This window comes from Platalea leucorodia, assembly GCF_965183815.1.
Source record: "Platalea leucorodia genome assembly, chromosome: 1".
NCBI classification, from domain to species: domain Eukaryota; kingdom Metazoa; phylum Chordata; class Aves; order Pelecaniformes; family Threskiornithidae; genus Platalea; species Platalea leucorodia.
The window spans coordinates 43,798,906-43,810,562 of NC_138823.1; the positions used below are offsets into that span (position 1 = coordinate 43,798,906).

At 36.6% G+C, this 11,657-nt stretch overlaps 1 protein-coding gene across 5 annotated transcripts in view; it reads left to right on the forward strand.

The window, feature by feature from the left end:
• The window catches only part of ATP6V1H (ATPase H+ transporting V1 subunit H), a 47,740-nt gene that overhangs the window by 15,778 nt on the left and 20,305 nt on the right, over window positions 1–11,657 (forward strand). For all 5 annotated transcript variants that reach the window (XM_082327097.1, XM_082327095.1, XM_082327096.1 and 2 more), the window contains 6 exons: window positions 505–618; window positions 3,245–3,349; window positions 4,447–4,500; window positions 7,343–7,440; window positions 8,949–9,141; window positions 11,208–11,386. In XM_082327097.1, coding sequence (XP_082183223.1) covers window positions 505–618; window positions 3,245–3,349; window positions 4,447–4,500; window positions 7,343–7,440; window positions 8,949–9,141; window positions 11,208–11,386 — 743 coding nt within the window. The remainder of the gene's footprint in view (window positions 1–504; window positions 619–3,244; window positions 3,350–4,446; window positions 4,501–7,342; window positions 7,441–8,948; window positions 9,142–11,207; window positions 11,387–11,657) is intronic.

The window sequence follows — 11,657 nt, forward strand, 5'->3', positions numbered from 1 at the left end:
TCCCATTGAGAGGAATGGAGAGGCAGGACTAGCGTACGTCTCCGAAGTTTCCCTTGTAACACATGCAGCCAAGCTGAACAACAGGCTTTTGTGTGAGAGTAGCAATACGTGGAAAACTTTGTATGGACCTTATTCAAGCATAATTGATTGGATGAAGAGTAGTGTTCCTCTGGAAAATGACAGTATTTAGCTAGTCTCTCACTTCTCTCATTCTGCTTGCTTGATCAAAAGGATACATCCATTTTTACTCAAGCAGTGTTGGAGTACTGAGATATAACTAGGGTTTCAAAGTTTTTCTCCCTGCCTCAAATATCTGACCTTAATATTGGAGTGCTGAAATGAACTGTATCCACAAGTAACTGCCAAATTGAAAAATTTCCATGGGCTGTTACAAGCCAGGATACACTGTGATAATGTATGCCAACATAACGAGGAGCAAATAACTGCCTTATGATGAATGCTTTTACAAGTCTCTTATTTTTTCCCCTCTCCCAATTTTTACAGGAAAATCATCAGCGTGTTTGTATCTTCTTTGATTATGCAAAACGTGGTAAAAACACTGCATGGTCCTATTTTCTGCCGATGTTGAATCGACAAGATCTTTTCACTGTGCATATGGTAAGTTTTAAATGAACCTGTCTCTGAAGATGGTAGAGAAAAATGCTGTTTTTATTTTTCTTTAGGAGATTCTGGAGTTTGAAGCTAAACTACTGCCTGGACTGGAAGGTTTCCTCTTGCAGTCTAGATGAGTCATTCTTAATACAAGCTTCGCTTGACCACGTTTTAGAAAGAAAAGTTACATTGTTTATTGACATTATTTTTTCTGGGAGATTAGAGCAGGTTTTAAAAGCTCAGAAAAGCAAGGATTTGGGAATTAAGCACAGTGAGACATAGCTAGAAAAATATCTTTTGTCACAACTGTCAGTCAATGTTCCTCATGCTGTACAAATATTAGAATTTAAGTTCTCATCCTGTGAAATGGAAACACCTTTACCTTGATGTACCTTGTTCTCTCATATGCTCAAGTTACTATAATGCCGCTTGAAATCTGCTTAAAATGGTTTGTAAGCATACTGGGGAAGAAATAATGTCTGCTGGTGTGGTGGGTTGACCCCAGCTGACAGGAAAGCTCCCACCCAGTTACTTGCACAGTCCCCCACAGCGCGACTGGGGAGAGAATCGGGAGGGCAGAAGCAAGAAAACTTGTGGATCAAGATAAAGACAATTTAATCAGTGAAGGGGGAAAAACAGGAGGGGAGGTGGAACCCAAAACAAATCCAACAAAAAAGTGATGCAAAAGCAATCACGCAACACCAGCAGACTGAGGCCAGCCAGTATATCTCTTTGGTCAGCTGTCCTGGCTGTGTCCCCTTCCAGCCTACTCACTGGAAGTGTAGAGTGAGAAACAGAGAAGTCCTTGATATTGTGCAAGCACTGCTCAGCAACAACTAAAACACTGGTATGTTGTCAACACTCTTTTGGTCACCAGTCTAAACCACAGCATCATATGGGCTGCTATGAAGAAAACTAAGTCCATCCCAGCCAAGCCCACTGCAACCACATGCATTGTATGGTATCTACCGTGCTTTGAGCCACTGGGTGTTGCTGGTATATATGGAGTAACTTTTCTGGGATTCTTAATATTCTTCTGTCATCTGTTGTGAGAACTGGCCATTTCATCTCAGTGGTTTTTTTTTTCCTTGTGGGGGAAAAATATGGTTGTATTACTGTAAATTCCTAATGGAGACCATAGTTTCAACCAATAAAACTTTGTAATATGGCTTGAAGAGGGAGAAAACTGCATGGGTATGTGAATTGTTCTTCGCTGCACATGTTTATGCTGGCATGGTATGGTAGAGTCAAGTCGGTGGCTCAAACTACAAAACCACATACCTGGCCTGCGTTGTGCTGTGGTGGCAGTACTGGCGCAAGGAATTCCAGGCAAGTCATGCTGTTTGCCCTTAGGTGTGGCCAGTGCAACTGTGTTTGGGGCTGTGTGGTGACTTGAACAGTGAGCTGGCCTGTTTTCAAGAAAAATGTCAGGCATGATTTTTTTTTTTAATCTGACTGATTCAATGCATGGCTGTGGAATCAGGTTACTTGGTGCAGCTGAAGGAGGAGACTTGGTTTTTTTGGTTGGTGGTGGTTTTTTGGTTTGGGGTTTTTGTATTGCTGCTGAAGACTCATCTTGCAAAACTGCAGTCTGAGCAAACTCGGACACTATTGACTTCTCAGTTGTGCAGGTAAAGTGTAATTTTTAGACCCTTGCAGTGGAAACTAATCAGTCTCCCTAGAATGGTGGCTTTCAAATGTATAATATAGAAATTCCTATGCTCAGTGTTTCTCTGCTCACAGATATGTTATTCAGATATTGTTTTCTTTAGGTACTGCAAAAATATACAAATAACTTTACAAGTCACAGAGAACCTCATGTAATGTGAATCCACTTTCAAACACAAAGTTTACTCTCTTATTGTGCCTCTTTGCATATATTTTTTTAAAGCACATGAATGTTTTCCAAACAAAGTTTTGTGTTGTTTTTGTTGTGTCGTGTCCATCCCCCCCCGCCCCATGCACACTGGAAGACTTTTGCTGCCACATCATTTTATCTACATAGACAGATGAAAATACTTGTTCTCTCTGTTCTCTGTGTTGTTATATATATTCTTGTGCCATAGGCATAAGGAAAATTTGTAACCTGACTACATTTTTACTCCTTAACCTCATTCTTGAATTCTACCTTCCCTTTTGGTTTTCTACTCTTCTGGGCTTGAAACTTCATCCTTCTTGAAGATGACTTGCACCAGTTAAAGTACAGGAAACTTTAATACTTTGCAATCATTTGTTTTGGCATATGCCGTAGTTGCTTAAAGTAAGCCTGCTCATGTATGTGTTAGACCATTAAGTGTCTTACTGTTGATGGATTTCTGACTGTAATAGTGTCCTACAGCAGTAGCCCATTGATAGCTCCCCCCCTTTCTGAGTTCTTTGTTGGTGCCCTGTGAACTTCATCAGAGACAGGTGTCTGATAACACTGAAAATATACCAGTTACTAGGAAGTAGAAGCAGCAGAAAGCTGAGGAAACGTAATTACTAGGCACTTTGAGTCCCCTATATGGAAAACAGGTAGATTTCTGTAAGGGGCCATCTCTTACCTAAACTTCGTTTCCAGAGCTTATATGACTTTTCAGTGAATCCTGAAATTGCTGCATTTGAAAAATCTGTTTATTGCTTTCTCTTTCAGGCAGCAAGAATTATTGCCAAACTGGCTGCATGGGGGAGGGAACTTATGGAAGGCAGTGACTTGAATTACTATTTCAACTGGATTAAAACTCAGCTCAGTTCACAGGTAAAAAGCTACTTCTGTTTAAACGTTACAGTGACTTTGGAAACTTTTTTTCAAGAACATGAATGGATAGATGTGCAAACAGGAGGTGGGTTTTTTGTTTTCTTTTTTTAAAAATAAAATTTTATTTTTAAAGCTAAATATCTTTTCTTGAAACACATATTTTTTAGTTTATTTTATATTTTCTACTTCAGTCCTTGAAATTTAAATTAAAAATAAAAAAATAAGGCTTTTTTGCCTTTTCTGTTGGTAGATGTTTATTTTCTTCTGGACACTGAGAGAGCATATTATAAGGGTGTTTTGTCTCCCTGTCTTGTTTGTTTCTCAGAGCTTTTTGCTAGGAAGAAAAATTACATGGCAGCAGGAAGTGAATATCAAAACTTTCTTCCAGTTTACTGTAGTACAAAGCTTTTATTTTTAGTCCTGTCACTTGAAACTAAGTAAATCCTGACTTATTTGGACAGTATTTGTATGCCATTAGCTCAGTATGAACTGCTTACTGCTGGCTTCTCCTTCAAAGATTAATTGTTCTCCTTTGTGTTCATTTTTGGAGAATTTTCCCTTCAATCCTTATCAAAACCCAGTGATTTGTCATTCTGTTGAAGCAGAAGTGGATTCTGGAGAGCAGAGAAACATTCAGTAGCTTTAATAAGGGTGTATTTTTTCATAGTTTTCCAGGCTGGGCTTATTAAAAATGAGTTTTATTTTTACTCTTGAGTGAGAATCTTGAAGTTGGAATTTCTTTTAGAAGGATTCAAGAGAATGGTTTTCATATTCGAAGATAAAGATGGATAAAAGTCTTGAGTAAATCCACACTTAAATTAAAAAAAAAAAAAAAAAAAAAAGAGAGAGAGAAAAAATAAATCTCCATACACCAGGATCAGCTCCAGGCATATTCTTCTAGATGTGGTGGTGTGTGTGGGGAAACAAATACAATATATTATCATAATATATTGAGCAGAAAAAGTGTCCACTAGATTGTTAATCTCTTCTTTTTATGACTAAAGTGATGGGAGAATCGAAAGAAACTTGGTAACAACTGTTCTGCAAGGGTGAAGGACAGCTCTGATTTTTAAACTTTTTTATATTTTTTTTGCTAGAAACTACGTGGTACAGGGGGTTCTGTGGAAACAGGAGCAGTCTCCACAAGTGATGTGAGTATATCTTTGAAATCTGTCAATTTGCAATTTTGGGCAGGTGATACCCATTCCTTAGATAAAGGTGCAGAGAGCTGTTCTGGTGTCAGTAACAGAAAGTATTTGGGATCAGAACTGTACAACAACAGAGTGCCAGGTGATGGCGCCAAGAAACAAAAGTATTTTTAAAACACTGGTTTTACAGAAAATGCTGGCAGTGGAAGTATGTATTTTACAAGTTGGTTTGGGTTGTTAAAAATGTAGATGTATCTAGCATCCTCTTTGTTAAAACTTTAAAAAATGATATGCAATTAATTTAATATTTGAACAACACTATCTGTTTAGCACTGAACTGTCTGACTTGTAGAAGTAACCTGAGACTAAGAAGCTTTTGGCTCTTGTAATGTGCAGAACTTAGAAAAGGCATATCAGATATTGAAGCTAACATTGTCCCTCAAACCTCTGTAGCATGAAATTACAAGAGTGCTTTCAAACCTGTAAGCTTTTCATATGTGAATAGCCTGAATTCAGGGGAAAATGGATTGTCCTTTTCTCATCAGTAGTTATACTGAATTTCATGTAGCTATAATGGCTGTTGAGCTTGAGATGAACTGCAGCAGTATAGCAAACGCAAGTGATCATCGTAACTGGATTTTCTATTTTGTTGTGGCACAATGAGGCAGTTTATCATAGCTTTTGAATGTGGAGTAGGATTCAGCTTGGTCTTTTGTTCCTTTTGCAACCTGAAAGTGTTCACAGTTTTTCAGAAGATGTAAATATGAACCTGGAATTTGTTTCTCTTCTAAATGTACCATCGCTTTAAAGCATTAGCTTCCTGTAGATAAAAGCCTCTTAAATTACCACCTGACCAGGGTTTAAAATAAAAAAGATGAAAGACTGTTATGCATGACCATGGATAGGGAGTAAAATTAAGGCCTGAGCGTAGAAGTTGAAGTATTTCAGTATGTCATGTGCAGTTCTGTGTGCCATACTGTTAGGTTTTGTTAGGTTGACAGCCCTGTGTCCTAGAGCCTTAAACCAGTAAATGGTTCTACAGCACACAACACTGCTTGTTACGGAGCTGTGAGCTCTTCTAACTGGCTTAGAAACCTGTATTTATTGTAGTGTAGCACTGCATGGATGTACCATACTACTGCAGGGTCTCAAAGCAGCAGAACTGATAGTGCAAATATGTTCTAGGATAATTAAGTTGGGTAAGTATTGTCTTCACTTCATTAGTGTTTTGATTTCAGATCTAGCTTGTGCAGGATTTCCAAGCAGGTCCTGACTAATTTATTTCAGAGTAAATTGAAGATGCAGTTGTAACATTTTACACAGGAAATGAGGGCTGGTATCTGTTACAACATTTCCATTATAATAGTGTTGGAAGAGAATGCTTTTATGACAGACTCTTTAAAAAAAAAGACTTCAAGTTCAGTAGTACACAGGTTGGTGATACAGTTAAGTTAATCTGTTATTTGGGGGCAGGAGGGCTGTCTGTGTGTTTATAGCTGTTTTATTTGCATGGTGTGTGAGAGTGAATACCGACCCAGGGAAATAAATGTTCTGTATGATGATTTGGGCCTAGATGTTCAGATTCAGTTTTTTACATAAAGGTCTTAATCACTGGTGAGAGACCCAGAATGAATTCATCTTTATTTTAAATTCTGTTTGTTGTCTCTTCTCTTTCCTCTTTGTATGGGATTGGCTAACTTATTCACTCCATTAAATGTTTGAAAGGTTTGACTTTGTATTATGTGCGTGATTTACCATAAAACTTTCAAGACACTTAGTGAAGAAAAAGGCTTATAGGAAAAAAAAACCCCAACATTTTATTAGTAGCATATGTGAGTATTAGTGAAGATAATGCCAGAAGTTGAGCAAGAAGAGAGAAAAAAATGCCACTTTTGTTGTACCTTGGGATCTTTCTGTTGCTGTAGTGGGAGGGACAATGGGCTGACCAAAACCCATTTTTGAACTGTAGCCCATCTTATGTGTTACTGCATAGAAAATACAGGCTTTTAGAGGTGAAAAGCTGTTTAATGATTCTGGTTTTGACCATTCATATAAGAGTCTGAATGAAAATAGAATTCAGTGATGCATCTCTCAGCGTTTTCCTGATGGGAAAATTTTAGTCTTATTATTCTTTTCTTAGCACAGTATATTGTGTTAAGCTTTTAATGAAAAGAAGAAAAAATTAAAATGCAAAGCTAAACTTTGAGGATGATTTTGCATACTTGTTTTTATAATGGTATTTTTTTGTATAAATATACATCTCATTATGATAAGCATTGTACTTCCTGTGTGGCACACGCGTAGGAAAATACACAATTGTAATGACACCACTGCTGTTTTGAGGTGGAGAATGGGAGTGGGAAGAACTTGAGTTCAAGATTCCTTTTTCTACAATGACCTCTAGCAAACTTCTTCAAGCTTGGTAACCAGTTTGCTGATTTATTTCCCAAAGTTTGCTCAATGCAATAACAGTTGATTCTGTGGATGAAAGGGCTCTGGCAGTATAATCAAACAGAAGACAGCCTTCATTCTGATACTGAAAGAAGGCATGTTCAAATGGGATATAAAAATCTGTTATGGTGATGTAAAATGGTATCACTTGCATAACACTTCTTTCCTATTCAAAACTCTTCATTTATATTTTGCTTCCCACCTTTTCTTGTGAGTTTGTTTTTTTTAAATAGGGGAATGTAAAGCATTGTAAGAGTGAGCCTGTTTGATTTGGAATTGTCACTGAAGAAATGTGTGTTGAAGTATGCCAGTAAAGCCTAGTTTGGAAAACTGAACTTCAGCACTTACTACCGAACTCTTCTTGTAAGAAATGATGTTTTCTTCTTTTCACCAGAGTTCCCAGTATGTACAATGTGTTGCTGGATGTCTGCAGCTGATGCTTAGGGTCAATGAATATCGCTTTGCGTGGGTAGAAGCAGATGGAGTAAATTGGTAAGCATTTATTTCAATTTATATGCATATACTTGCACTTACAATAGCATGTTCCCCAGTGACCTCTTTCGGAGTAGAACTCTCTTGCAAAAGACAGCTGCTCTGTTTGAGTACAAACCCTATTTGTTTTCAAACATTAATAGAGTCAAATAGACAAATGAAACTTGCAGATATAGGTACCAATGTTGAGCTGTTAATGCTACTTTACTCTTCATGAAAAACTGCTTAAATAAATATCTGAAGGGGAATACAGCCATTTGTCTTCAGCTGAAGATGCTCTTTTTTTTTTTTTTTTTTTTAATTTAATAGAACAAGGACTAACAAAATGAGTTTCTGCTAATCTTCCTTGTCTTTCAGTTTGGAGTTGTTCAGTCTGAAAAATATTAGGGAAAGGAGAAACATGCTCTAGAGCTAAGCTCAAATTTTTTTTTCCACATATGGCTTCAAGTAGGTCATTCTTTTATCCAGATTCTCTTCATAAATAGCTCTGCATGAGGCTAGGATGTTGTCACTCATCTTATTTAAAAAATGCTTGTCTGTAAATAATTCTTCTGCTGTGCGTGCCTCTATTGGGGATTGTGGCTATACAATTTGCACTTTAAGAAAAAGTACCCTGGTACTCTGAAATGGAGAAAAGTCAAAGTTGCCGGTGAAGTGAAAGTTCAAAAGATGTTTACGTGTGTCAAGGTGATGCTATTGAAACAAACTTTTGCTCCAAGGAAGCTTTTTAATAAACTGTTAAAGCATTACAATAAGCCTGTGTTTCAACAAGTTTAAATTTGTCTTAATTTTGATAGCAATGATGTTGAAACTAGTTGGTGTTTTTTTTTTTTTTTTTAAATTGGGTTAGCTTTTTTGGAATGGACCTGTAAATTGCATATTAAATTTTCAAAACTTCAGCTGAACAAAGGTGCTGCATGATTTCTTCTTGGAGATCTTGTGATATTATTCTCTAGCAGTGCTTTGTATGTCTGTGGTGTGTTGTATCTATAAGCTGTTTTCTCTGAACTCACTTGTTAAATAATGACTACTTCAGCTAGTTTCAGACACTCCTGTGGAGAAATAGAGTTAAGGAAACAAGTTCAATTTATGTAGATATTGTTCTGTCTGTTTACTCCTTCTCTTTCTTAACTCCAAAGAGTAGCTATGCGTTTCTCTGTTTCTCCTAGAATGACAAATTATGCTCTAAACATGCCAGTAGAAAAAGAGTCTTGGTGAAACTGAAGATGGATACAGTACCACATCAGTTCGCATGGGAACAGGTGCTTTATGGCTGTAAGGCTAAGGAGGAAATAACTATATCTTTAAAAGATGGCTTTCTGAACAAGCTGCTTGTACAATGATAAATACTGGTGTAGGATACTGTGAAGCGTGTGTTGTATGCTCATCCTCAGCAGCTCTTTCCAATAAGTTCCTGTTAACCATTTCTTTTAATGTTTCAGGGTGGAGCAATGCAATCTATGCAGTCATTATTTAAAAATTAAATATGTACTATGTTAATTTTTCAGTATCATGGGGGTCTTGAGCAACAAATGTGGCTTCCAGCTCCAGTATCAGATGATTTTCTGTGTGTGGCTGCTGGCATTTAGCCCTCAAATGTGTGAATATCTCCGTCGGTATAATATCGTTCCAGTGCTGTCAGATATTCTGCAGGAATCTGTCAAAGAGAAAGTAACTAGAATCATCCTTGCAGCATTTCGGGTAAGTGTCTGTTGACTGCAATTGTGCTGCGCTTCTCTCTCAAACGAGTAGGTCTCGAATGTTGCTGATGCACAACTGTTTCTGCTGGACCATATCAGTAAATTGGATTGAAAGCTTAATTCTTTTTTTTTTTTTTTGTGAGCTGAGTTTTGCTACAGGTAATAGACATGCTATTACAAGTAGTAGATGTCTGCTCTTCAATGTCATCTTAAAATAAGGTTGAGTAAAAAAAACCATGTTAACACAGGCACTAGTGATTACCCTTCTTTAGCTCATTGTGCATTACTGAAGGTATGCCATGAGTCTTGACAACTTGCATACGTCTTCTCTACTGCTTGGTTTCTCCTAATTTGACCTGTGTCACCTCTTTGGCAAGTTAATTGCCTAAAGTAAGTAATTGTAACGTAACTTTTTTATGTAAAGCAACAGGTATTGGGTACTTCTGTCTACTTTGAATCAATTACTTTCTCTCTTTACCTATTAAAATGTTTGGTTTTTTTTTTTCTCCTCATTTTTCATACTTTTATGTCTGTTTCCTACCTGTAACTAATTTTTGTACCTTAAGGGTTTTTTTTTTATCACGGAGTAGTTTACTGATCCATTCTATTTAGTAATTTGTTCCTGTTTGTACTTTCCTAACATATCCTTTCAATTCCACTATAAAAAGCTTGAATATCTCACTATGGTATGAGACAGCTAATAATATTTGGAGTAGCTTCCACATCTGCCTATAATTCTCTTAACTAGGAGTTCTTTGGAAACTTTATCTACCTGTTCCTTGAACTTGTTGAATTTTGTCTTTTAAGATTCATTATTTGTTCTCTTGCTCTCATTAGCACTTTTCACTCTAAGTAATTTAGCATTACTTTCTGTAAATTACCCTTTACTTCACAGTTCTTTTACTGAAATAGAAACAGGGGTGTTTTTTTTTTTGGACACTAAAGCTAATTGTATGTGGCCATTAAAAGCAGTAATATGACTTTATTTTCAGTATACAAGTTTTAACATTTATTTGCAGTGTTTGGCCTTACTAACTAATATGATGTCTGATATCTTAGAAACCTTAAGTGTAATGGTTCTGTGACATGAATGAGAGTGATGCAGTCAAATTCGTTCTGTATGGTTTCAGTGCTTATTTCTGGTAGATGTTAAGGCTTATTTATATGAACACATGTTCTGTTTGTTAAGGACTTTGTCTTTTATATGGAATTCATGTTTTCAGCTTTATCAAAAAGTGCAGGTGGCTAGCTCTGATTGAAAAACATAATTTGAAGCTGATTAAATTGAGTAGAAATGTAATGAATAAATGACATTGGAACTTGGCTATTACATTCTGTGCTTGCAATTCCATTCTTGCCAACAAGCTTCTGTTTGAATAAAAATGTCTAGTTAGAATATTCCCAAATTCAAAAAAAGCTGATCTAATCCAGGTGGTAACTCTTGAGTTGGAAAGATGACTTCAGGTTGTTTTTTTTTTATTTTTTTTTTTAAAGCTGTCCTGCACAGAAAGCTAAAATGATAATCCCAGATAAAAATAGCTGTTTATAGCAGAGACTCTGGGATTTGGGATATAAGCCTGTCCTTTTTCTTTGAATAGTCTTTGTAGTCAGCCTGATTTGATGTGGAAAGTGATCAAAGCATGTGAATTAATACTTTCTAGTACTGAAGGTAGCATACCACCTAGGAAGAAAAAGGTCTAAGTGACCTAAACTTGAATGCAGTGGTGGTGGTGCTTTTCAGCACATACGGTTGCATTACATCTACCTTGCAAGACAGAGCCTTCTTTTTTTTTTTTTAAGTTCCTCTTTGTCTGCTGTGGTGACAGGTATGAATACTCTTCCTGTGTAGTAAGGTTAGTCCTAGGCAATTTATGCTACTAAACGTAGGCGTAAAGCAGCCACTGTGTGGTAGACTCATACCGTACTTCTTTGGAGAAATTATTTTGGGAAGTGGTCGATTCTGTCACTTAATAAATCAAAAAGTGCCAATAAGAATTTCTTAAAAATACCACTTTGTTTCAAAGTAGTCTGTTCTCAAAACAAACAAATAAATTTTTACCTCCCTAGAATTTGTTAGAGAAGTCTACTGAGAGGGAAACTCGCCAAGAATATGCTCTTGCCATGATTCAGTGTAAAGTTTTAAAGCAGCTAGAGAATTTGGATCAGCAGAAATATGATGATGAAGACATAAGTGAAGATATCAAATTTCTACTGGACAAGCTTGGTGAGAGCGTGCAGGACCTTAGGTATGTTTTGCAGTGTGAACTTTAAAAAAATGCAATTATGCAAACATTGGTAAAACTCTTTTTCTTTTTAAGGCTAAATAATATACAGAATTATGATACTTAAATACTAGTTGATAAAGTAGTGCGTAGAGAGATGCTGGTTGTATATAAAAGTTTCCTATTCTAAGTGAGTATTTATAGGCTGAATAGAAAACTTCACTTTTGGATACGTGATCTTTGTTAAAGGACCTCAGAGGGATCTTACAGAAGTTCCAGTCTAAGCTGAAGACTA